The sequence below is a fragment of the Rattus norvegicus genome, chromosome 12 (genome assembly GCF_036323735.1).
Source record: "Rattus norvegicus strain BN/NHsdMcwi chromosome 12, GRCr8, whole genome shotgun sequence".
Taxonomy (NCBI): domain Eukaryota; kingdom Metazoa; phylum Chordata; class Mammalia; order Rodentia; family Muridae; genus Rattus; species Rattus norvegicus.
In genome coordinates, this window is record NC_086030.1 from 40,068,332 (window position 1) to 40,094,828 (window position 26,497).

General features: G+C 49.8%; 1 protein-coding gene and 1 long non-coding RNA gene across 23 annotated transcripts in view; one reads left to right on the top strand and one right to left on the bottom strand.

The window, feature by feature from the left end:
* LOC120095977 (uncharacterized) lies at nt 1-22,415 on the bottom strand. 7 transcript variants are annotated; one of them, XR_010056778.1, is made up of 4 exons: nt 16,622-22,009; nt 11,579-11,759; nt 4,291-4,622; nt 3,208-4,197 (listed from the first exon to the last, which is right to left on the bottom strand). It is a non-coding gene; the product is annotated as an uncharacterized LOC120095977 (long non-coding RNA). The 7 variants fall into 7 exon arrangements; XR_005491975.2 differs by having other exon boundaries at nt 11,601-11,759; nt 16,622-22,008; XR_005491978.2 differs by lacking the exons at nt 3,208-4,197; nt 4,291-4,622 and adding an exon at nt 1-1,466 and having other exon boundaries at nt 11,601-11,759; nt 16,622-21,985.
* Nucleotides 16,815-26,497, top strand: part of Ccdc63 (coiled-coil domain containing 63) — a 28,675-nt gene continuing 18,992 nt past the window's right edge. For 3 of the 16 annotated variants that reach the window (XM_063271318.1, XM_063271324.1, XM_063271321.1), the window contains exons 1-2: nt 22,570-22,655; nt 25,398-25,567. In XM_063271318.1, the coding sequence (XP_063127388.1) occupies nt 25,398-25,567 (170 nt within the window). In that variant the 5' untranslated portion in view covers nt 22,570-22,655. 16 annotated transcript variants of the gene reach the window in all.

The following is a 26,497-nucleotide window of genomic DNA, read 5'->3' on the forward strand; positions in this document are numbered from 1 at the left end:
AACATATTTGGTTTTTATTCACACTCAGGTGGTAACTGTGTCCTTTTCCCCATTGGTTGGAGTCCACAGTCTTATTTGATTGGATAGTCTGAAAAGAATTCGTAGATGGGAAAAGAAGGAGGAAGGGGGAGGGGGACCACTGTTCCAAGGAGAAAGAAGTCATTGCTCCAGGCCACCAAATTCCTGTGATCCTGTGTGTAAAGAAAAGTTTTCCTGGGTGGGGCAGGGATGGGGACACTTGCATAAAAATCTATGCCTGGCTTTTGCTCCTTCATGGCTTCTTCTTTCTTCCATCCATCTCCACCCCTTTTCTTCCACCCTTTCAAAGAAAAGAGGAATGGAAAGAGGCCCCTGAAGAAAGTCTGGGGTCAGAAAGGGGTTGACTCCTTAGGCTACCTCCCGTGTTGTTTAGGGTCCTGTTTAGAGTTCCTTGGGGCAAGTTTGATCAACCCTGTCAAGATATCTAATTTGCCTAGCGAGCGCAAGGCCCTGGGTTCAGTCCCCAACTCCAAAAAAAAAAAAAAAAAAAAAAGATATCTAATTTGTTTCTTCTTCGCATGGGACTACTTAACAAACTTGAACCGGGGCTGGAGAGACGGCTCAGTGGTTAAGAGCACTGACTGCCTGACTGCTCTTCCAGAAGTTGTGAGTTCAATTCCCAGCAACCACATGGTGGCTCACAACCATCTGTAATGGGATCTGATGCCCTCTTTTGGTGTGTTTGACAGTGACAGTATACCCACATGCGTGAAACAAATAAATAAATCTTTAAAAAATAAAACCAAAAAACAAACTTCAACCAACGACCAGCAACTCATCAACTCACCTTTTAGGACCCTAGCATCTTTGTACGCTTTAAAAACTCCCCAGAATTCCAAACGTCACACAATCTGAAGCTGGCAAGACCACCCCCCTGCTAGAGCATGAGGCAAATCACAGTCACCTGCTGGGGGGACAGTCTGAAGCGGCCCCATCTCCCACACCCAGGATTAAAACTGAAAACATGTTCTTACAATATTTCTGTGTTTTTTAAAGAAACCAAAAGTCCAAAACCGTCACTATAAAAGTCTCACAAAGTTAGAGGTGAGGTAAAAAGACTTAAATCCCTCGTCCTAAACATAAGTTTTATAGCATTTGATAGAAAAGACTCAAGGAAACTTAACAGCTGGCTCAAGGCCAATACAGCCAAAGTCCATATGCAAATGAACCACTGTGGCTGTGTTCCAATAAAACTTTATTTAAAAAGCATGGGACAAGCCTGGGTTTAGGGGGAGGTGCTTACTTTCTAACCGTATTTACCTTTTTTTTTTTTCATTAGATGTAGTTGTCCTTGTATGGAGAAATGGTGATAGGCTCCTAACTGATAATTTAATTTTTTTTTTTTTCTTGCAGGGCTCAGGATGGAAGCAGGGCCTCAAAGATCCCGGGAAAGGGCTCTGCCACTCAGTGTTGATCACAGGCCTTTTCTGAAGAAAAGCAAACTATGTAATAGGCTGGCCTTAAATCCACCTGCTTCAACCTCCCAAGTTGCTGGATCTCTCTACAGGTGTTCATCTTCCCACCACTTAAACTTTTATTTTTTGAGAAAGGGTTGCATGTAGCCCAGGCTGTCTTAACTACCTCAGTAAATGAAGATGTCAGGAACTTCCCATCCTCTGACCTCCACATCCCAAGTGCTGGGATCACAAGTGTGCATCACTGTCCTGTCTGTGTAGTGCTGGGAATGGACCCTGGGGCTCTGAGCCTGCTGAGTAAACACTCTGACCACTGAGTTACAACTCTGGCCCAAATTTTGTCTTAAAAAAAATATTGGGGGTTGGGGATTTAGCTCAGTGGTAGAGTGCTTGCCTAGGAAGTGCAAGGCCCTGGGTTCGGTCCCCAGCTCCGAAAAAAAAAGAACCAAAAAAAAAAAAATATTGGGCTGGAGAGATGGCTCAGTTGATAAAAGCACTGAGTGCTCTTCCAGAGGTCCTGAGTTCAATTCTCAGCAACCACATGGTGGCTCACAACCATCTGTAATGAGATCTGGTGCCCTCTTCTGGTGTGTCTGAGAGCAACAGTGTACTCACACATATGAAATAAATCTTTAAAAAATATTAATTGGGGCTGGGGATTTAGCTCAGTGGTAGAGCGCTTGCCTAGGAAGTGCAAGGCCCTGGGTTCGGTCCCCAGCTCCGAAAAAAAAAAAAATATTAATTTTCGGGGCTGGGGATTTAGCTCAGTGGTAGAGCGCTTACTTAGGAAGCGCAATGCCCTGGGTTCGGTCCCCAGCTCCGAAAAAAAGAACCAAAAAAAAATATTAATTTTCCTGTGTGCGTTTGAGCGTATGTCCACCGCTCAATCTAAAACTTTTTTTGGACAGGATCTCACTATGTAACCTTGGCTGGCCCGGAACTAGCTATGTAGCTCTGGCTGTCCTTGAACTCATAGAGATCCTCCTGCCTCTGCCTCCTGAGCACTGAGACTCAAGTCTACCACACTCAGTTTAATATGGTCTTTTGACTAGTGTTACAAATAGGTTTTGGAACTTTCAAGCTTTATATATATATAAAAAAAAATTATCTCCCATCTTCTCTTGACCCCTGACCCCTCATTAACCCTTCCTTACCATCTTAAAAATTCCCAAGTATTTCACAGGTAAACAGTTGAGGATTAGGTTGTTTGAGGAGCCCCCCTCTTACTGCACAGCCTCGTAATTCTTACCTAAGCCTCACAGCCTCCTACTGTGACCACTTTGTCTCCCCCTCCCCCTTTCAGTCTGAGGATTGGCTCTTTCAGAGAAAGTAATGGGGCTGGAGAGGCGGCTCAGCTAAGAGCCTTGTTTGCTCTCAGGCACACCCATCTTCCATTGGAAGCTCCCACGTGGTGGCTTAGTCCCAGAGGCTCAGATGCCCTCTTCTGAACTCAGCAGGCACCAGACATGCCCATAGGGCACACAAAAGGTAAAAATAAAGATAAATAAGTTAAATCGGAGTGAAATCAACAATTTTGAATATATTTGAATAGTTTAATTTTTTTTTTTGAGACAGGATCTCACTCTATAACCCCAATTGGCCTCGCCCTGTATCCATCCTCCTGCCTTGTTCTTCTGAATATCAGCCTCACAGGTAGGTGTCATTATGTCTGACTTGGGTCCTCTTGCTGCTTAATTGTCTCAGAACATTGGCCACCTTGTAATGCCGAGGCGGCCGCTGCGGCTCCTGTCAACATAAACTCCCAACAATAATTCATGAAGGGGAAGGGGCATTTTAAAGCACAATCCTAACAAAAATTTATCAGGGAACATCGTTCTAGAAACTTCTTGTAAGATCCTGAGAAGTTCTTCCTTCGCTGGTGAAATGAACCAATTCAATCCAGGTTAGATTATATTAAATGCAGGGGTTTTTTTTGGGTGAGTTCACTGGCCCCAGGCCCCAAAGACTGAGGCCAGGGAAATCAGCACGGGAAGAGAGGAGATGGAGTAGCAAGAGAAGAAAAGAAAGGAAATGGTCTGAGAGGGAGGGGAAGAGAGAGGAGGCTAGTGAGGAGACTAAAATGTTGGGTTTCTATCTGAAAGACCCTCCTGGGGAAGGGCAGCCCAACCATGGGCTGGAGAGTTCAGGGTTGGGGGCAGGGGACTGAGGGATGCTGGAAGAACCTGAAAGCTAGGTCTACTTTGATATGTAAAATATGCACCTCATCCTGGGGTCCTAAACCAAACATTTCCCTTCAGGTTTTTTATCTGTCAAGAAAAACAGTTTGGAAGCAGTGGTACTTGCCTTCAAACCCAGCAATTGGGAAGCAGAGGCAGGCAGATCTCTGAGTTTGAGGCTAGCGTGGTCTACAGAGTGAGTTCCAGGCCAGCCAGGGCTACCCAGAGAAATCCTGTCTTAAAAAACTGAAAAAGGTGGGGCTGGGGATTTAGCTCAGTGGTAGAGCGCTTACCTAGGAAGCGCAAGGCCCTGGGTTCGGTCCCCAGCTCCAAAAAAAAAAAAAAAAAAAAAAAAAAAATAGTGGTGCTACACGCGAAACTGGAGTTAACAAGGAGGACTTGCCTGTCAGCAGCAAGCAGTCAGTAAGTTATGGTTGCCATAGTGACTATGCCGTCAGAGAACTTTGAGAGAGCGATGGACTTTGCATCCTTGGGACTTCTGATATATGAGAGACGGTTAGCTAACGTGCCCTTCACTCAGAGCTGCTTGACTGTGTTTCCCTTATCTGTAAAGTGAAGCAAGGTCTGAGGGCAGGGCTCCCGAGTGTTTCACTCAGAAAGAAGAAGAAGAAGAAAAAAAACACACTCCTTGGACTGACCTGAGGCGACCACTCTTGTGCAATAAAATGCTCGGTGCACAAACAAGGGCCTGAGTGCTGGTCCTCAGGACTCAGTAAAAGCTGTGCAGACTTGGAGGATGAGTAACCCCAGCCCTTTAGAAAGAGACACAGGACACTACCGTGGCCAGCTAGACTAACTGAAGTGGCCAGCTCCATGTTTAAAGAGCGACCCTGCCTCGGGAAACGGAGTGAAGAAAGTTTAGGAAGACACTTGTGGGGCTGGAGAGGTGGCTCAGCGGTGAAGACTGTTCTTCTGGAGGTCCTGAGTTCAAGTCCCAGCAATGACATGATGATGCCCTCTTCTGGTGTGTCTGAGGATAGCAACAGTGTACTCACATGGTTAACAATGCATAAATCTTCAAAAAAAAAAAAAAAAAAGGAAGACACTCGTGTGACCGAACACATGGGAGGAACACTCATACACACAGATATCACGTGCACATGCAAATGCCCACAAAATAAAAAGCATTTGCTGAGCACCTGGCCTGTGACAGGCAGGACTGGGAGGGTGACTGACGCAGACCCTTCCCCCACTCACCCTTCATGGGGAAGAGAATATTCTTTTTTTTTTTTTTTTTTTGGTTCTTTTTTTTCCGGAGCTGGGGACCGAACCCAGGGCCTTGCGCTTCCTAGGTAAGCGCTCTACCACTGAGCTAAATCCCCAGCCCCAAGAGAATATTCTTATGCAGCAGCTGAAGGAAGCTGGGGACACTGAGTAACCCTGAGAAGGAAGTGGGCCTCAGAGGATGCTAGACTGCAGCCCAGTGACAGCTCGGGAACAGAACACTGGAAAAAGATGTGTGGGGTTGGGGATTTAGCTCAGTGGTAGAGCGCTTGCCTAGGAAGTGCAAGGCCCTGGCCCTGGGTTCGGTCCCCAGCTGGGGGGGGGGGGGGTGTGTGTGTGAAGGAAGCCAGGCAGCACGGGGCACACCTCCAATTCCAGGATTGATGAAACCAAGACTAGAGGATCATGTGAGTTTGAGGCCAACCCGCTCTACACACAGTGAGTTCTAGCTAGCCTGGACTTACTCAAGAAACCCAAATTGGGGATTGGAGAGATGGCTCAGAGGTTAAGAGCACTGACTGCTCTTTCCAGAGGTCCTGAGTTCAATTCCCAGCAACCACACACACGGTGGCTCACAACCATCTGTAATGGGATCTGGTACCCTCTTTTGGCCTTCAGGCATATGTGCAAGCAGAACACTGTATACATAATAAATAAATCAATTTTTTTTTCTTTTCTTTTTTTTCCGGAGCTGGGGACCAAACCCAGGGCCTTGCGCTTGCTAGGCAAGCGCTCTACCACTGAGCTAAATCCCCAACCCCATAAATCAATCTTTAGAAAACACACACACACACACAAGTGGATGAATAATTTAGAACAACAACCACCAAATATAGGTATGGCTGGATCCATCAGTCATGAGGACGCTCTCAGGGCTGGTCTCTGTCTCCCCCCTCCCCACCACCTTCCCCTATGAGTGGGGAGCCTGCTGTAACTGCCAACCTCATCCTTCCACTCTGATACCCCAAAAACTGGGTGAGAGGGAGTGGCAGCTTCGCCCATTCAACTAAGAAAAGAATTTTTTTGGTCCTGGTGTTCAGTGGTCCACATGGTATTGGAATCACAGGGGCTAGAGCCATGGGAGTCTCTGGTTGGGCAGCCTGAATCTCGTGATCGACGGAAGCGCAATTACCGCCTCCAGGACCTAGTGCGACAGTATCCATAGAGAGTCCTAAGGCAAAGCCTGAGGTTCCTTGAAGAAAAGATGGGGTGCTGGCTGGAGACACGGGGTCAAGTACACAGCCACTGAGCTTGACGGCAGGCGCTGACATCCCCCTAGGGTTTCATCGGGTTGCCTATCCCTGCTTAGGTCAGAAAACTAATTCTGGGGGGTTGGGGATTTAGCTCAGTGGTAGAGCGCTTGCCTAGCAAGCGCAAGGCCCTGGGTTCGGTCCTCAGCTCCGAAAAAAAAAGAAAAAAAAAAAAAGAAAGAAAGAAAGAAAGAAAGAAAGAAAGAAAGAAAACTAATTCTGAAAATTGCTACTCAGGTTAGCTAATTTTTTTTTTTAAATCATCTGTGAGGAAATAAAGACCCAGCTACTTCAGGAAGGTGTCTGGCAGGAGTGGGGCAGGTCTGTGCTGAGCTGGCAACCCCACCATAGAAAGAGCCAAAATGACCCAGAGGCTTCGAGCAGTTCCAGGTCAGCCAGCTTCAGCGCTGAGCAAAAATCGATGTCTCTGGGACAGTCTCACTTTAATAAATAAATGATAGATAAATTGCTTATTTTTTTTTGAGACAGGATGTCAAGTAGCCCAGGCTAGCCCCGACTACACTATGTAGGTAGGATTATAGTGCTTATTACTGCTCCAGTCTTCCGGTTAGTAGGGAGCTGGTAAGTAAATCTCTGGCTTCCGTGTCCCTAGCTGTACCACCCTGGTGCTTTCCCTGAGGCACTGTGCTGAGACGACTTATAGTGATAATGCGTTTGACCAAATCTACCTTCTGTGTTAGTCAGTTTTCCAAACTGTAGCGAAACACCTGATCCTCGTGCCAAGAAGAAAAGTTTGTGTTGGCTTCGTTATAGACGCTTTGGTTTCAGACCCCAGGGCTGGGAACGAGGTGCATATTTTACATAGACCTGGTCTCCAGTTTCTCCCAGCATCCCTCAGTCCCTACCTGGCAAACCCTGCCCCCAACCCTAACTTTCCAGGGGTTGGGCTGCCCTTCCGCCAGAGGCTCCTCCCATATAATCTAGACTTTTTGGTGTCTCTTCGTTTCTTCTTCTGCCTCTGGTCCCAGAGCGCTGGAATTCAGGCGTGTGAGCCTGGCCCCACAGCGTCCTAGCGTTAACCTTCTCCTTTGTAGGAATCTCTCTCTTTCTCCTCAGGACTCCCTCCCAGCCTCGACTTCACTGTACAATCCAGGCCTCCTAGATTCAGCTGTCTCCTCCCCTTCGCCCTCCCCCAACCTCCATCCCACCCGCCCCCATCCGGTGACTGAGGGAAACTCTAAGACTCTCTAAGTGCCAATACGGAAGGCCCTAGGGCAGCTGGGGGAGGTGCTGCATCTCAACCATTTAAATGTGCTGGACCGTGAAGCCTAGTGTATCCAGGTCCTACTCCTCTGTGAGAACTGGCTGGAGCGTTCCAAGTCACCCAGGCAGGCAAACCAAGGCTCCTCAGGCTTCAAGATGCTATCAGAAGGGCATCCACCCTCCAGATCCAGACCAGCACCCAAAGATTCATCATAGCACTCAGTCTTCAGTCTTTTTTTTTTTTTTTTCTTTTTCGAAGCTGGGGACCGAACCCAGGGCCTTGAGCTTGCTAGGCAAGCGCTCTACCACTGAGCTAAATCCCCAACCCCCAGTCTTGAGTCTTAAAACAGCGCTCGCTCCGGATGTAGCCCAAGTTGGGAATGTGTTGGCCGATTGCCAAGCCAGCACAAGACCCTGGGCACAACAGTTAGGAGAGCATACAGCAGAAGGGGTAATGGATGTTTGTGGACCCAGTCCCGGGGAGGCAAGCAAGGGGGGATGAGAAATTCGAGTTCCTTTTCAGTTATGCCACCCTGGGTTATGTGAGACCCCGGGTTTACTTGTGCCAAGAAACAATAAACAAACAAACAAAAAACCCACCTTCGGGGGCTGGAGAGATGGCTCAGCAGTTAAGAGCACTGACTGCTGCTCTTCCAGAGGTCCTGAGTTCAAATCCTAGCAACCACATGGGGGCTCACAACCCTCTGTAATGGGATCCGATGCCCTCTTCTGGTGTGTCTGAAGACAGCTACAGTGTACTCACATGAAATAAATCTTAAACAAAACCCTCAAACCAGAAAGTGAGGCCACATCTAAGATGCTTTAACTACGGTTTCTAGAATCCTCGGGGGCTCTGGAAGGATCTGGAAAGTGACCACTGGATGTAAGCAAATGAGAATTCCCCACCATGTCAATTCACTGTGGCAGGTACCGACAAGATCAAAGCAGCCCACGTTTATCTCTGATGCCACCGCAGTTTTTCCATTGAAGTCTTCTTGGTGTTTCGAGTGCGTAGGTGAAAGGCAGCAAAGAAAGAGAAAACGGCGGCCCCACCTCCCAAGATTTAAGCAGCAAAAAGGACAAGGGCGGGGTCCCCATGTAAACTTTGGCATCACCTGCCTGTGTAACCTTGCCATCTGCCAAAAGGGTGTGTGCCATCTTCTGCACACAGAGCTGTGTGACTTTGCAAAAAGCACTTGGCCTCTCTGGACCTTGTGTTTATTTATGTGTGTTCATGCACAGGCACGCATGCCATGCATGCCAGGGTTCATGTGTGGATACCAGAGGACCATTGGTGAGAGTCAGTTCTCCCCTTCTGTCCAAACCAGGTCATCAGACTTGGTGGCAAGCACCTCTACCCACTGAACCATTTGTCAGCAGCGTGGGTCACACAGCTTTGAGGACCCACAGAAGGTCTGAGGTCTACCTGTCCCTGGAGCTGGAAGTGGAGCTCACTGCCCTACCCTGCCCTGCCCTATCCCATCTGTAGGTCTTGCTATCTGGTTAGGCCCTGGTGTTAAGAGTTGGTCTAGGGAGGGTTTTGGATCTTATGAGCTTGGATTCCCCCGGGGGTCCTTCTTGTCTGTTTCTCTTACAGTGGGGCCAGAGGAATGGCTGGCTCTCTCAGCAGCCTCTGCCTCCTCTGGGTCTCCTTCCTTTTTCACGTTCCCTTTCCCGGCATCCCTCCAGGTCATATGAAAGATCTTGGGACACTCGTGGAAGGTAGCCAAGTCGCTTCATCAGCACCAAGCGTCTTGGCTGGATTAGGTAAGAGAGTGGGAGGCTTCGGGGCACAAAATTCCAACGGGAGCCATTAAAGGATGCTGCTGGGGCTTCATGAAACCGGGGGCTTGGCATTGCTCTCGGAGAGCTGAGAGCATTCACGTGTGTCCTCGAGCCGACAGAGGACATCCGGCAGGGGAGGTCTGGGGGAGGGGGACCAGGAAGCTGTTTGATTATCCAGCTGTTTTAGTCTAAATATGTAGCACATCTGGTGGCCTAGAAATTGCCTGTGATTTCATAGTCACTGACTTGCTGTCTGGCTTGAGCTTGGCTCTAGGGAAGTGGGGGAGGAAGGGGTGAAGGAAGGGGGGCGATCCAGAAAAGAGGAAGAGGGGCAAAGGATGGGGGAAGGGGCAGAGGGAGAGGAGGAGGAAGGGAAGGGGGAGTGGGAAGGAAGGGGAGGAAGAGGAATCGGAGGAGTCTCATTTCTTCACAGCGGAGGACAAGCTTGTTCGCACAGCCACTGGTTTTCTCTGTTTCTGCCAAAACTGGAGTTTGGTTTGCGCCAGGCCTTAATGCAAAAGCACTGCTCTCCTCTGAGGAAATAGAGGGCTCGGAGATGCTCTTGTCATAGGTGATCGTGCCCCAAACCTATTTCATCCTGTTCTCCTAACAATAGAACCTTCTGAGAGAACCAGGGGCAGCGATGGAGCAGTTACCTACATCCTTCTACAAAGGCAGAGCAACTGCAGTTTCTTCTTCTTCTTCTTTTTTTTTTTTTTCTTTTCTTTTCTTTTGGAGCTGGGGACCGAACCCAGGGCCTTGCGCTTGCTAGGCAAGCGCTCTACCACTGAGCTAAATCCCCAACCCCCTGCAGTTTCTTCTTAACAGGGTGTGGGGAAAATGTGTCCAGGCAAGAGTAGGGCCTTCCGATGAAAGTTATGAGAAGATTACCATGTGGCAAGTTCCAGAACAGAGAAGGAAAATCCCTTGCTCCTCCAATAGGTAATGAGCAAAGGCTGCCTCAGAATAGTAGGTGAGGAGGTCTTCCAGCAACATCTCAGGGTGAATGAGTTCAGTAATGGATTGCTGATGTCTGCCATGTCAGGGGGCAAGCTGGATAGGTTTGCTGTTTCGCTTCTGCAGACTCAAACAGCTGCATGTTGAAAATATTTAGAAACAGTAATCGAGGCAGCCAATTTGAGATAAAAGAAAGATGGTAGGCCTGGAGGTGGTCTCTCTCACTTTTCTATTGTGATTTCTGGTGTGTGTGTGTGTGTGTGTGTATGTGTGTGTGTGTGTGTGAGAGGGAGAGAGACAGAGAGAGACAGAGAGAGACACACACACAGAGAGACAGAGAGAGAGAGACAGAGACAGAGAGAGAGACAGGGAGAGAGAGAGAGACAGGGAGAGAGAGAGAGAGAGGTGGAGGTGGGGGGATTCATGTAGCCCATGCTGGCCTTGAACTGGCTATGTAGCCGAGGACGACCTTGAATTCCTGATCCTCCTTGAAGGGACTCTAGCCAGCGCAAGCACAGCAAACGTGGCTCTGACAGGCCTTGCCCTTCTCCCCATTCCCTCTGCCTTGCTTAAAACCCACAAGAGCCTTTCATTCCTGCCCACACCTCTTAAGTAATGGAATTACAGGCATGTAACACCTTGCTAGATTTGTGTGATCCTGGGGGTTGGGACTCAGTACCTCCTGCATGCCAGCCAAGCCCACTACTGAGCCACATCCCCAGCTCTCCTTTTATTTTCTTTCCAGAAGGGGTTTCATCATATGGCTGAGACTGCCTCTAGTGTATGATCCTCCTGTCTCAGCTTCCTGAGTGCTGGGATTCCAGACATGCATACTCCCCCCTAGCTATTTACCCTGTCTGTCAGGGTAGGGAATCAAGAGGCCCAGACCTGTTGTCTCTCCCTGTCTCAGGATCTCTTTCTTGCCCATCTGCCTGGAATGGATGGGACTAGCTAATGAGCTGCATGTGGGGTCTAAATGCACAGAAGTAGGTCACATTAGACATAAAGTATGAATGAGACATAGCGGCACATGTCTTTAGCCCCAGCACTTGGGAGGTAGAAGCCAGGGGAATCTCTGTAAGTACAAGGATAGCCTGGGCTACAGAGTGAGTTTGAGGACAGCCAGAGCTTCATACTGAGACCCCGATTCAAAACAAAAAAAATAGAAAAAAAAAAAGAGAAAAAAAAAAGAGAAAAAAAAAAAGAGAAAAAAAAAGAGAAAAAAAAAAAAAAGGGGGGCTGGGGATTTAGCTCAGTGGTAGAGCGCTTACCTAGGAAGCGCAAGGCCCTGGGTTCGGTCCCCAGCTCCGGGGGGGGGGGGGGGGGAAAGAAAGAAAAGAAATTGATTGTGGTTTGTCCACAAGCTCTTGGCTCACAGGGTCAAGGGGTTGAAACTTGGCTGGGTAGTCTGACCACAGGAAATGCCATTGTCTACACTCCCAGGAGGGCAAGGCAGGTGGGCCCGAGACTCCTAGAGGTGACCAACCTTGAGCCTGCGTGGGACTCACCCAGGTGTCTCAGCTCAGGATTTCCAGGCTCTTTCTGAAGGACCCTGCTGCAGACACGTCTCGGTTCCAGCGTCTTTGAGGAGGCACATTGGCGGTTGGCATCTCTTTCCAACTGTCAGCTCAGTGTTACAGCGTGCTTTCTTCCCGCTGACATCATTTCTAGGAATAGACACCAATTACCACCCCAAACCCGGCGCCGAGCAGGAAATGAAGTGGCATATGATTCGATTCTGACGAGTGAGAGTCTGTGCAGTACCCAGCAGGCACGAGCCCCTTTCTGGGATGTTTTTCCCACTGTATCTTTTCATGCAAATGCCAACCTGCTGGGTCGGCAACTTTCAGAGGCCGCTGCAGCTGCGACATGGGGCAGTTGGCCTTTTATTTCCGTTAAGATTCGGGGGTGGAGGGATGAATTATTCTAAGGACTGTGAGAGGAGTCAAAGTTTGGAAACTGTATTATTATTATTATTATTATTATTATTATTATTATTATTACTATTACTATTACTATTATTATTATTATTATTATTATTATTATTTACCATTCTTAATTTGGTTGTTCAAGACAGTTTCTCTGTGTATCCCTGGGTGTCCTGCAACTCATTGTGTAGACTGGCCTCAAACTCAAGAGATCAGCTTGCCTCTGCCTCCTGAATGTTGGGCTGGGATTAAAGGTGTGCACCACCACCTCTGCTGGCCTGAAAACCCGTTGTGTTTTGTTTTTAAAGTGTGTGGGGTTGGGGATTTAGCTCAGTGGTAGAGCGCTTGCCTAGCAAGCGCAAGGCCCTGGGTTTGGTCCCCAGCTCCGGGGGAAAAAAAAAGTGTGTGTGTGTGTGTGTGTGTGTGTGTGTGTGTGTGTGTGCAGTACCAGCAGAGGCCAGAAGGGGACATCAGCTGCTGAAATCCCAGGCAGTTATGATCCCCTGTGCTCCTGCTGAGAACCAAACCTGGGTCCTCTGCAAGAGCAGCAGGTGCTCTTAACCACCAAGCTTTCTCTCTAGGCCCCTCTCCTACATCTTTTTTTTTTTTTTTCCTTTTTGGGATAGGGCCTCTTGTAGCCCAGTCTGGCCTGGCTACCTAGGGAGTCCCTGTCTGAAAAAAGCTCTAATTTTCTAATGAACAGCACATCCCACAAGGACACACGCAGAAGCCTTCTCTTTCTTCTTATCTCTGGATAGTATCAGCCAAATGGAAGGGTTGGGAATCTTTTTGTACCTGCCCGACCTCTCCCCTGCCCTGGCCAGCCTGGTACAGACTGGAGGGAGGCAGGCTCTGATGGGGTTCGGAGGTAGCAATGCCTGACTTTTTGCTTCCTCATTCTGGATACTTTGTGTGGCCCCAGAGGCTTTCCCTTCTCTATTTCTAGAAGGTTCCCCAGCTTGTTTATATTTTTCTCTTGTTCCTGTCACCAGCTGGCCTCAGGATTCCTTCCCCAGCCTGACCCTATGGGTGACCCTGTTCTCCATCCTTCCCTCACACAGATGTCCAGTTGTCCTGAAGCTGGTGTCTCCCCAGGCTTGTGCCCACACTACCCAGATGACTGAAGGGTACTCACCCTTTGTCAATGGGTACTTGAGTTGCCACAGACTAGGCTGTCTGGTGGCCTGTTAGAATCTCACAGAGAGTCTGCCCCGTGGCTGTCATTACTTCTGCCTTAAGGCTGGGGAAACAGAGGCTCAGACTAAGGAGGGCAAAGCTGGGTCTTGGTGGAGACTGAACTGGAGCCCAGTGAGTCCAGATGTCTTGGTGATGCTCCTCTCTACCCTGGGGGCTCCCTGAGTTCTGAGTCAGAGTCTCTTAAGTAAATACTGAGGAAATGCATGATAGACGTGTGACTGAATGAGAGATGGGGGAGGAGAAGGACAGGGGGAAGGGGAAGAAGGGGAGGGGAGAGAGAGGGGGAGGGAGAGGGAGAAGGAGAGATTTCCGGGGTGAGTCTGCCTGTTGGGCTCAAGTCTAGGGGTTCTTTACAAAGCAGAGTGGTTTTGGAGCTAAAGTTTCAAAGAAGACAACCTTCTACACAATTGAACAAACAACAAGAGGGGGGAAGGAAAAAAAAAAACCAAAATCAAAAAAACAAAAAACCAGACTGGAGAGATGGTTCAGAGGTTAAGGGCACTGTCTGCTCTTCCAGAGGTCCTGAGTTCAATTCCCAGCACCCACATGGTGGCTCACAACCATTTGTATTTAGATCCGATGCCCTCTTTGGGCCTGCAGGTGTACATGTATGATACTCAAACCCCAGCAGCTGGGCACTCGGGGGAAGGGTTATTCTTGATTGGAGCTTTTGAGGTGGCAAGATCCACCCTGAATCTGGGCCACACCTTGTGGCGGCAGCCCACATGACAGGACACAGAAGAAACTTTGCCTTTTGCCTCCTTGCCTTCACCCTTGCTGGCAAGCTCACCTGCCCTGTCACCGAGGCATTCCTTGGTTGGTATTAGAACCAATTCCCAATGTAGACTGAAGACCAGCTGAGACATTCAGCCTCCTGGATTGGACAACTACCAGGTTTTTAGCCTTTTGGTCGGGAGACAGCCTTTGTTGAACAACCAAATCTCATAAGCCATTCTAATCCATTCACACACACACACACACACACACACACACACACATATGTAATACATACATATGTATGTACACACACATATATGTACCTTCACACACGCATATATACATACATACATATACACACATATATGTACCTTCTCTCACACACATACACACATATACACACATATATATATACATGTGTACAAACATGTACACATATGTATACACACATATATGTATACACATATGTACCCGCATGTATACAAACATATCTACGTATACATACATATATGTATCTTCTCTCACACACATATACATATACAGACATATGTATACACACATATGTGCACACGTATACACACATATATGTACCTTCACATACACATACATGTACACACATATGTACACACATATATATGTTCTGTTCCTCAAAAGCAGTGGTTCTCAACCTTCCTAATGCTGTGACCCTTTAATACAGTTAGTTTCTCATGCTATGGTGACCCCCAACTATAAAATCATTTTTGCTGCTACTTCATAACTGCAACTTTGCTACCATGATAAGTCATAATGTAAATATCTGATATGCAGGATATCTCAGATTGAAAACTGTGACTAATAGAGAACCCTGACTAAGAAAGGCTGCCACCTTGTAGGATCCAGGCAACTTCCTGCCAGTCTTTATATCTGTCAGAGTTGTATAACACAATGGCTTGCCTTGGGCCAAGGCCCAGAGGGGTTAATTCACTTGCCCATGTCACACAGCCTGAACATAACAGAAGCAGGATTTGAGTATGGGTCTATCAAAGCTTGCCCCACCTGCTCACCTCTATAGCACCCATGGCTGAATTCCCCAAATAAATTTCCTTGAGGGGATACAAAGAAAATGAGCTCATGCCACACTTGGGGTTAGAAAGATGACCTAGTGGGCAAAAACACTTGTTCTGAAGGCTCAAGGACCTAAGTTCGAATCCCCAGCACTCACATAAAGAAGCCAGACATGGTCCTGCATTTCTGTAATCAATCCCAGCACTGAGGGTCAGAGATGGGTGGATCCAGAGTTCTCTGACCAGCCAGCCTAGATGAAATCTTGAGTTACACGCACGCACGTACGCAGGCACACATGAAGACTTGTAAACTAGGACTAACTTTGAGTTAAAGAAAAATGCTGGGGGTTGGGGATTTAGCTCAGTGGTAGAGTGCTTGCCTAGGAAGCGCAAGGCCCTGGGTACGGTCCCCAGCTCCGAAAAAAAGAACCAAAAAAAAAAAAAAATGCTGGGTGCGGATAGTAACTGGCTAGCAAGTGGGAGACCCTGGGGGTTCATTCCCAGCACCCAAAGATTAAACCACAAAGACACAGTAAAAGGACACAGGCCCTCAAAGGGCCGCCCGCTCTGGTGGATCCAGAGCGTCCTGGGAGCCTGCCAGCCACTCTCATTAAGTGACCTCTGACTTGGTCTCAGCGTTTATTTTTCTGGGACATTTAAAATCAGTTTAAGGTGACCCAGATCCGGAGCAGGGTGGGGAATAGCATCAGAAGACAGCTCTGCCTCAGTGACCTCTGCATGGAATCAAAGATGTTCCCGAATGCCGCCCTACCATCCCCCGCCCACGCTACCGCCACCATCCCCGCTGGGACCGATTATTAGCAGGTGTGCATGAGTGAATTTTGGGGTCACAGTGGGTAAGCGGATCCAGCCAGGCTGAGGCAGGTGACCTGAGCTCTTGGATAAGGGGATTAGTCTAAATCTGTCAGAGAAGGCATCTTCTCAAGGCAGCCTGGGAAGCCAGGATGTGAACGCTGAACTTGGGAGCCCCTCTTCACATTCACAGCTCCCGCAGCCTGTGGAGATCCATCACTGAGGCTGAGTCCCTACACTGCGGGGTGGAAAACCCCAATCGCAAAGAGCCTCCGGGAGGAAGCAGGGAAGCCGGGTGTGTGTGTAGGGTGAACTGAGCCTTCTTCTGATCCATGCCAGCAGAGATGACCATTGAACGGAGCCTGGTCCACTCTGAGTTGGTGACCGCGGCTTGGCCGGGTATTCTGTGTGACGTCATTGCCCTACGCTGGGCCTCAGTTTCCTCACCATCCCAAACCTGCACCCTGGCCTTGGCTCTGATGTTCTGTGCACTTTGCTCTTCAGCTTTCTCAGTCCCATAAAATCAATGGTCGGCAAGGCTGGCTGACTCCCATTTCCCCACCATGATAATGGCTGACATTTCTAGGCCTGCAAGCAGGATCAGATGTTTCCCCAGGCTCTGGCATCGCCCACAAAGCGATCAATGGGTGGTAGGAGCAGCCGGGAGGCCTCAGATTTTTCTAGAAGTATTCAGAGATACTGAATACTCATCAGATACTGAATACTGATCAGCCAAGGCAATCATGTAACCTCTCCTTGAGGAATGGGTGACACACATACACCCAGTGAGTTCTTGGAAAAACCCAGAAATACATCATCTTCCCTACTGACCTGGCCCTAAATTTGACTTTTCCCAAGTTCTTGGCTACTTCCTGAGGTGGGTCATTGTCGCCGTGTTTTCAGAAGAGAAACTGGGGCTCAGGTATGGGAAGTGGGCACCAAGGTAGAACCCCAGACAGGCAGGGACACAAAGAACGGAATGGTCAACAGAGGCTTAAGGAACTGGAAATCTAGAAGTAGAAGCTTCCAGGTTCTATTTGTCACCAAGCCCCCAGCCCTCTGCTCATCTTTTGTTTTCTCTGGTTGACGTGTGGGCCATGATCCTCCACATAGTTCCAAGAAGGCTGCCATAGCTCCAGACATCAAAGCCTCGTACAAGCAGAATCCCAACAGGAAAGGAAGATGGACCAGTTGCTGATTTCCATGGACTCAACCGTATCACAGCCGCTGCAAATGGCAAGTTGTTGGATGTTTTAGTCTCTCTGCTGCTGTGAGCTTAGCTATTTATTCTGTCCCATGGGCTTTGGTTGGTGCCATTTGCTGAACAGTGGGCTGGGAGGTTCAAGGAGGTGTCTTCGTTCATCTGTCTAAGGCCTCACATGGTTTCTCTGATTGCCTAGTAGGAGCTTCCTCACACGGTGGCGGTCTCTTGGCCATTTTTCATAGCAGCTGGTCTGTCCCAGTATCCCCACCACCACAAGACGTTATCTTATACAGTTCCGACTCCCGGGGAGGGAGACCCTTTTTCTCTTGGTAGGTGGGGCTTTGGGTTTGCGGTGAAGGCTTAACTTAGTAGGTCTGTATTGTCCAAACCCTGAGCATTCCCAGCGAAGCCATGTCCCTGCCTAGGCTCCTGGAAGATAACCTTCCAGCCCCCAGAACAAACACCATGAGGGCCTGTGGCCTTGTATTTGAGCTGGGCCCCTATTGCAGGTGAGACCCAGTGTCTAAGATTGGCGGAGTTCATGCGCACGTGACCAACTCTCACTAAACATCACAGATGCCAAGGCTTGGGGGCACTTTCTGCTGTCAGCAGTTTGCGTCTCATGCTGAAGCCGTGTGAACCCAGCCCTAGGCCCATTGTCTCCCGGACTCTGACCCTTGTCTTTAATCTTGCTGAGTTTAGTCTGTGCCCCGTCACCGTGATAAGCCACAGTCAGCTTCTCTGTGTTCCTTCAGCCCGTCTGAGGGCTCGCTGAGCACAGATAGTTCCAGCCTCCTTCTTCGGAGATGGTCTACAATAGAAAAAGTGATAGCGGGAGAGTCGAGCCTTCTCTGGGTGCTCTTCCCAGGACACATCCTCTAGGCTTTTCTTCAAGCCTCCCTTCCCTGGAAGCTTGCCCAACCTTGCTATCATATGCTGGGCGCGGCTAAATGGTCACAGTAGTCTACTCCCAGGACCGGGCATCCCCAGGAGGAGCTGGTGAGGAAGATAAGCCGGAGGTTTCAGAGGTGATCCCATGAGAGAGCTAGCTCTCAAGATGTCAAGGGCTGTGTCCAAAGTCTCACAGCCGATGGCCGCCCAGGTCTGTGTGACTCCAGGACCCAGACATTCAGGCTGCGTTGAGGATGGGGGACAATGACAGCCTTGGGAGACTCCGTGAGCGTAGGCTGGGTCACCAGAGTGTGTCACAGAAGGTCATAGAAGGGAGGGGACACAGTGGATGTTTCCTCAAAGCTCTATACATTCTTGGAGGACTGAAAAAAAAGATCTTGCTTCTTTATGAAGAGAGGCTGGCATTGACCTGAAAATTGTTTATGCTACATTTATTTATTGACGGGGCAGCAAGCAGAAAGTGTACGTACGTCATAGAACACGTGCAGAGGTCGGAGGACAGCATTCTGGAGTCAGTTTTCTCCTTCTGCCTCGCCCAGCAATTGAACTCCGGCTTGGCAGGAGGTGCTCTTAACTGAGTGAATTGCAAGTAGTTCGACGGGGGCTAGCCCCAGGTCTCAGGGAAAAACTGTCTCAAAAAGAAAGGTGTGTGGCTAGCGAGATGGCTCAGTGGTTAAGAACACTGGTTGTTCTTCCAGAGGTCCTGAGTTCAAATCCCAGCAACCACATGGTGGCTCACAACCATCTGTAATGGGATCCGATGCCCTCTTCTGGTGTGTCTGAAGACAGCACACTCATATACATAAAATAAATCTTTAAAAAAAAAAAGAAAGGAGGGAAGGAAGGAAGAAAGAAAAGTGTGGGTTTGGAGTTTTAGCTCAGTGGTAGGGTGCTTGCCCTAAGCTCTGGGTTCAGGTCTCTGCTCTGGGGGGAAAAAAAAACAACGAACAAGGAAAAGAAAAAAAAATCATTTAACCAGGACTGATGGATGGGATCACAAATCAGGAACTTTCTCAGAACCTGCTCTCAGGGGATTTAGGAGGAGGAAGGAGAAGGCATGCAGGCCACGGGCTGAGCCGCTGCCTGATTTGTGTGGAGTGGCTCATCCTGGTCCCATCAGGGAAACAGACTGGCCCTGGCTGTCCCATCAGATCCTAAATAGCTGGAGAGGCTGGGAGGAAGTCAAGCCCTTCTAGAGCTGGTTCAGGGCCCAATTCCCTGGTAGCAACGAAGAGGTACAGCAGGAGTTGGGGATGGGGGCGTTGGGAGACACTTGTCCTGACTGTTGAGGTCTTGGGGCTTCAGCTGAACTCACTAAACTGACAAGATGTATTAACGCTTAATCTTCTTTGGAGGCCTGCTTCTGCAAAGGAGCCTGGGAGCTGTAGTTTTTAAACGTTGTAGTTTTCAAGGTCTTCCCGTGCCATCCCAGGAGAAAGGAGAAAGAAGGGAAGGGAGAAGGGAGGAGAGAATAGCTTCAGCCTGGGGCATCTCGTTCCTCCTGCCACCTCCAGATGGAGGCCAGGTGTCCCCAGTGTCTTGCAGGGTCATGGACCACAGTGTGGTGCCAAATTGAATTGAATGCTGGCTTCCCTCCCGGACTAGTCCCCATCACTGCCCTCTGGACAGAGTCCCTGCAGTTCAGGACACAAGAAGGTCACCTGTTTGTCATAGAGAAGATGAGCAGAGGAATGTGACGGTGTGGTTGCTAGTGAGTTTTTGGAGAAAGCTGGGGTGAATCAGGGCTCTACTTGGCTGCCTGTCCCAACATGCCAATTAGAAAGAGGAAGGGACAAAGACAGAGACAATGTCTTTGTGTCAGTCAGTGTGGCCACCTGGGAAGAAGAGATAAAAGGGTTCGGTGACCCCAGGTTTACCTCCAGATGGAAGCTTTCGGTTGGCTTAGAGGAAGATTTGGGTTAGAGGCTGACTTGTCCGTGTGTCCTGCTGTTCCTGGTATCCAAAGAGGCTGCAGGTTTAGGGTGAAAGGGAGACCTTCATGTCTCTCTGTCAGGGCTGGAGGTGGAGGGTGGGGGTGGCAGTCTGGAGCAGTGCCTTGTGGGAGCTGACCTTTATCTGCCCCCTCAGTCTCAGTTTTGCATCTTCAGACTTCCAGGCCCTGAGCTCAGCCAGATGGACGGTGTCCTAAGGGATCAACACACTGACAAGACAAGCAGGAGTCTGACCTAAGGAGATACCATGGGGGCATGAGCGCAGCGTGCTGGCGCACATGTTTGGTCTGAGCACTCAGAGGAAGGCAGATCTCTGTGTGTTTGAGGTCAGCCTGGTCTACATCATGAGACCCTGCCTCAAAACACACAAACAAAAATGGTAAACTAATGTACTCTAGGCTGCCTCCTTTAGTAGTTATAGCTGCTCTCTCAAAACCCCTTTCAGCTGGCTTGCTGAGGCACCCCTTTAAGCCCAACAGTCTGGAGGCAGAGGCAGGTGGACCTCTGTGAGTTCAAAGCCAGCCTGGTCTCCAGAGTGAGTTCCAGGATAGCCCAAGCTAATAGCAAGACCCCCGTCTCGAAAGGAAAGAAAGAAAAGAAAAACAGTCAACTCCATATTGATACTGTGTGTTAGTGACAAAGTGCCACACCAGCGCCTGGCAGGTGACTTTTCATTAGCTCCAGTACACAACACCAGGCTCACAACTAACCAATCAATCAGTCCTTTGCCGTCCTGTGGTGGGGTTCATGCCTGGAGTCAAGTCTCTGGCCTGAAAGATCTAATTGGACAAAACTGGGCCAAGTGTCCTTTTCCTGTCCTATCAGAAGGAGCGCAGATTGAGAACCCATGTGCCAGAGATGACAGGGGAAGGGGCCCGGATGGACACAGCCTCTCTACCTCTCTCCCCTCACTGAGCATTAGTGCTGGGATCCAAGGCTGAGCTGCCCTTGGCTCGACCCCAGTTCTTGTGAACTCAGTTGAAAGGGCTCAAATTGTAGTGTAGAAGAGAGGCAGGTATATCACAGAGCAAAGGGGAAAACATTCTCCAGGGGTACAAGGGGATCAAGGGACCCACCTACACTTCAGACAGGCCCTGCACAGTCCCTAGACTCCCCAGAACCCACCAGGTTGGCATTCTGTTCAGGGGACTGACCAGCCCATCTGCGTCCACTGTTTCGGGGAGGGATAATCCTGGTCTGTGTTCTTTACCGATAAGCGCACTGCTGGATAAGGCTCTTGTAGGATTTAGACAGTTACCTATTAATGACACTTAAAGCAGTTCTGAGACGTCTCCGCGCTGGGCCAGAACTGTGACTCAGAGCCCGTTCTTTCGGCTCCCAATAAAAATCCTGAAGTTGCAGCTTCAGGTTTTACAAGGGGCTAAAGATCTGGGAGGGTGCCCTCTATGGAACCTGCAGTCTCAGTCAGTATCTGAAGAGCTAGGTGATCCTGCTGACCGCCTTCCACCGGGCTCCCTCATGCTTGCAAGAGGGCTGCCAGCAACCAATGGAATACTTTTTTTTTTTTTTTTTGCCCTTTTTCAGCCATAGCAAAGCATCTTCCTCTTCTCTAACCTTGGGCTGTGGGAAGCTCCTTTGGCTCCTATAAGACCAACGTAGGAAGTAATAATGCACCTGTTACCCCTGCCCCCAGACATGGTTTCCCCACATAGCTCTGGTGGTGTCCTGGAACTCACTCTGTAGAGCGGGCTGGCCTCGAACTCAAGAGACTCACCTGTCTCTGCTTCCTGAATGCTGGGATTAAAGGCATTGGATCCACCGCCTGGCACCAGTTAGCCTCTTACATTCCTAGTCTGAGCATTGGCAAGGGTGGGTTGTTTTGGCCATCTGACAGTAATGGAGACTGTCCTGCTGTGTCATGAGGGCCAGCTGCTCCTGTTTGGTTAGCTGAGTGTAGACTGGAATCTGCTAAAGAGGATTCGTTTGCATTTGTTTGAGTGTTCCATTCCCTCCCTCCCTGGGCTACTCTCTTTCCTCTGGCTTCTCCATTAAATACCCCCTTTCTACAACACAGTTAACTTAAGACAGCCTAAAGACGGAGGAGCCGTGGAGGGTGGGGTGGGAGGCTTGCCCTAGACACCCCAGCATTTTCCCAGCTTGTTGCATTTTCCCAGCTTGTTACATTTGTTTACCGTTGGCAGCTTTGTTTGCCCTAGGCTACACTGGGGGGGGGGTGCGGGTGGGGGTAGCCTCGTTCTTCTTGGCAAGAGGGCTGAGTTCCACACCCAGGAAGACCGCGAGGGTAAACCTTCACCAGGGAGGCATGTTTCTAACCACTGCCCACCCAGCTGCAGACAGTGGAGAGCCGTGAGTCAGGCAGCCTAAACAGCAGAGGGGAGCTTCCCGATGGTGGTGGTGGTTGGGGCTGGGGTAAAGTCATCACTGCCTAGCATGAATGAAGCCCTAGGTTTCATCTCCAGACAAACTGAAAACTAGTCGTCTTAGGTTACTGTGTTACAGAAAGGTATTTAATGGAGAAGCCAGAGGAAAGATAGAGTAGCCCAGGGAGGAAGGGGATAGGAGCTGGCTTGGTGGCCAAGGTGACCCCTTGGCACGGCTAAGGTTTGAACAGGGCAGCTGAGGGTAGCCCAGGAGTGCATTGCCCCGTCCCTTCTGGTAAACTGCGGTTTCTCCGTGGGTCGGGTGGTCTCGGCTGTCCTTAGAGAACGCGAGTCGCCGCTGTCACAAAGGTTCGGGTTCCAGGGCGGAGAACGCGGGGTGCGGAACTGGCTGCCGCTTGAGCGGCCACTACCCGGAACCGCGGGAGACGTGGGTGGTAAGTTAGGGTACACACAGCGCCCCCTGCCGGCGATGAGCACAGGCTGGGGGCTCCGGCAAGCCAGGAACCAGCAACTGCCACCGTAAATGCTCCCCAAGCCCAAAGAGCGGTATCTTCTTCCAAGCGTCCTTGTATTTATTTATCGCTTATCCACTCATTTATTTGAGACAGTGTTATATCAGAGGCTGGCCTTGAAGTCGCGCTACAGCCAAAGATGATCTTGACCTCGTGAATCTTCCTTTCTCCACCTCCCAGGGGCTGGGATGTCAGGCCAGTACCGCCAAACCCAGCTTCATGTTTCTTTTTAAAACAAACCGTGTCACTCACTCAGGATCCCCGCAGAACCCACCTTGTCATTTAGAAGCGGGACGGAAGTGTGGGCTCCCTACTTTGGCTGTTACACGGGAGATGGGAAAGATAGCGGGGACTAATGAACTGGGAGATGTTCAGGAGGCCTGGGGAAGGTCATTCATTCAAGCTGTGCTTGGGAGAGCTGACTTCTCCCCATCCGGAAGGCTCCAGAAACCAAGACGTGGTCTATGGTCATGACCTGTCCACTCACTGTAAGAATATTCTAGCATTATTTCTCCTTTAATTTGATTTACCAAACTTCAAGCCCCATGACATTTTCTTTTTTTTCTTTTTTTTTTTTTTTTTTTCGGAGCTGGGGACCGAACCCAGGGCCTTGCGCTTGCTAGGCAAGCGCTCTACCACTGTGCTAAATCCCCAGCTCCATGACATTTTCAAAACATCAGCTCACACAAGCTAGGGGCTGCCTGGGGCTAGCAACATTTTCCTTGCTTCTCAGCCTCCACCCCAGGCGTTCTCTCTGCCCAGAATTCCCCCTCCCCGCCCTCCCTCTCCTTCCCCCTCCTCCCCCCATTCGGCCCAGCTGGGTGAGTTTCTGTTCACTCTTCAGAACTCACGATATGAATAGGAACTCCAACACATCTTCTTGGAGCCTTAGTATGGTGAGGGTGACTCGCCACCACTCAGTTCCCCACAACACTAAGCACACAGTAGGTGCTTGTTTGTATGCCAAACCGATGTACGCAATCACACTGCCCTAACGCTCATGGTTTACAAGCCCCCAGAAAATTCATTTCACATTTTCTCATGGAAGGTCCTTCCATTCAGTGTGATTGGACATGACCCAATTGGACATGGCCTTTTCTGGTTTGGCTAAACCCTGAGGTTTTGGTGTTTATAGTTTATCTCTCCATGCCAGTTTGATTCTTGGAGCCCCGTGGAATGGCTGCGGCGGCACTCCGGACCTTAGATCCCCAGGTTAAAATTCAGCCCGAATTCAGTTGCTGAATTCTCTCTGTGAACAACAGGGGATTCCAGGACCACGGTAGTGGGCGGGGATTATGCAGATTAGGTGAGGGCGTGGCCCTCCTCTCTTTCCTGAGTACAAACTGAGGTTCCAGAGAGCAGTACAGATGCACCTGAGGTCCATCGGAGGCTGGGGGAGAAATCTAAATAGAGAACCTGGGATTCCACATAGGACTTCCCAGTTTCTGGGACACAGTGGACCTCACAGCCCTTTGGGGCTTGTTAGCTTATGTCCCCTTGCCTAAGTGTCTCTGGGCAGTTGGCATTCAAGTTCTAATGTGATAAAATGCCCTTTTGGGTTACTGGTTCCTGACCTGAGAAGTCAGGTCTCTCTCTCTCTCTCTCTCTCTCTCTCTCTCTCTCTCTCTCTCTCTCTCTCTCTCTCTCTCTGTGTGTGTGTGTGTGTGTGGTATGTATCAGTGGGTAGTGCTGTCCCAGCATGCATGAGGCACCGGGTATGTAGCATATGCCTCTGATCCCAGCACTTTGGAGGTGAAGGCAGGAGGATCAGGAGCTCAAGGTCGTCCTTGGCTACATACTGAGTTTGAGGTCAGCCTAGGCTACAGGAGACCCTGTCACAAAATCAATAACCAAAACAGCTCCATCAGGCTCATCACTGGGGGCCTCTGTGCCCCTTTCCTTTAGAGATGTGAGGAGAAGGGTAAGTGACAGGCTGGAGCCATCTGCCCAGGTCCTAATAATAAACCGGGAGAGGAAGAAGTTCCGGCACTATCGGATCTGGGGGGAGGGGCTCTTGTTACACCCAGCACCATCTGCCATCTCCCCTTGTATGCCAAGCTGTGGGCAGAAGAGGGGACTGTGAGGAGGAGGAGAGGAGAGGCCCATGGGTCCTCACTGCTAGCAGGGTGGCCCACTTCCGTTTGTTTTCCTCTTTCACTCTGGGCAGGACATTGCAGACAGAGGAGACACTGAGAGAACGAGAAAGAAGTGGGCTTGCTAGCTTTGACCTCCAGGACCCAGTGTCTAAGCAGAAAGGAAGCTTAGACGGTGAGCTGGTCACTCAATGTCCCTTCACATACCAACCATCCTACCCCAGCACCCCCTCCCTGAGCATCAACTTTATAGATGGGAGGCCAGAGACAGTGACTTTCTCCAAGTCCCACAGTAGGGTTAAGACTTAAACTCAGGACCCTAGAGACTTCTCAACTCAGCAAGACACTGCTACAGGGAGTTTGACAGTAACCCGGCAGTCCAGGGTGGGTCTACCCTATGACAGACAAGCAGATGAGACCACCCCAGGGTGGGCTCTCCCTTGTCCTTGGAACCACCTGGAGTCTTCTCTGGTCACCCGGGCCTTCTTTCTCTATCTTGCCCAGATTGAAGCAACAAAGAAAGAAGGCCTCTTTAGGTCACCTGGGCATCCTCTTTCTCTGTCTTGCCCAGATGAAGAAACACAGGAGGAAGGTCTCTGAACCCCTTCCGGAACTTTCCGAGAAGGCCAAAGAGCAGTTGGCTGAGGCAGAGCTACGGAAACTAAGGCAGCAGTTCCGGAAGATGGTAGACAGCCGAAAGTCTTCCAATTTCCGCAACCAGCGGATGATCGCCAGCCAGTAGTAAGAGGGGTGTGCTGGTGCGGGTCTAGAGTACAGCTGGGGCCAGGGGCCACACTGAACCCATCTGGGGACCAGAGACCTTTTATCCTATGCTTTAGAGCTTCACGGGAGGATCCAGAGGTCTCCGGAGGACGGGTGGTCCTCAACCAGGCCCCGTTTTCCTCTCCGATGCCCCTCTTGCCCTGCGGTCCTTGCAGACAACACTCTTACGTATCAATCCCAGTTCCAGCACAACCGGAAGCTGATTGGTTGAGGTGTCCACTGCTGTCCCGTCCAACGAGCTGCGGCAGTGACTGGGCGGGGCCAAAGGATCCCAGAGGGTCAGGGAATGTTCCCACGCTGCCACAGCGCCCATCCTTTTGCAACTGGGGGAACGTGTCTGTAAGTTCCATCAAAGAGAACCTCGCTGCCAGGATGTTTGGAGTTCAGAGAAGGGCGCGAAGGGGATCTTTACTTTTCCGTGGGTTCATTTACTCGGGGCTTGGCTGGTCCCTACCCTAGTGTACAACCCCGTTAATTTTAAAAAGGCGTTTTTTAAAGAGCACTTTAGCGCCATCTGTTGGAAAAGCTCTCATTTTGTAGAACAAGACAAAGTGCCTTGGGGTCAGTAAGATGATCCCGCTAGTCTGATGGCACCCACAAGGTTAGAGGGAGAGAACTGACTTCCGTGTTGTTTCTTGATCTCCATATGCACAGGGTGGGATGCTAACACCCACACATATGTCCATACATTCATGCATACACAAATATATGGTGGAAGAGAAAAGCGGACGCTGGAGAGGTGGCGCAGCGGTAAAGAGTACTTGTTGCTCCCGCAGAGGACCTGAGTTGGGTTCCCACGACCCACATCTGTCTCACAGCCACCTGTAACTCCAACCCCAAGGATTCTATCACTTTTCTGGCCTCTACAGGCACCCCCTCCATGCCTAC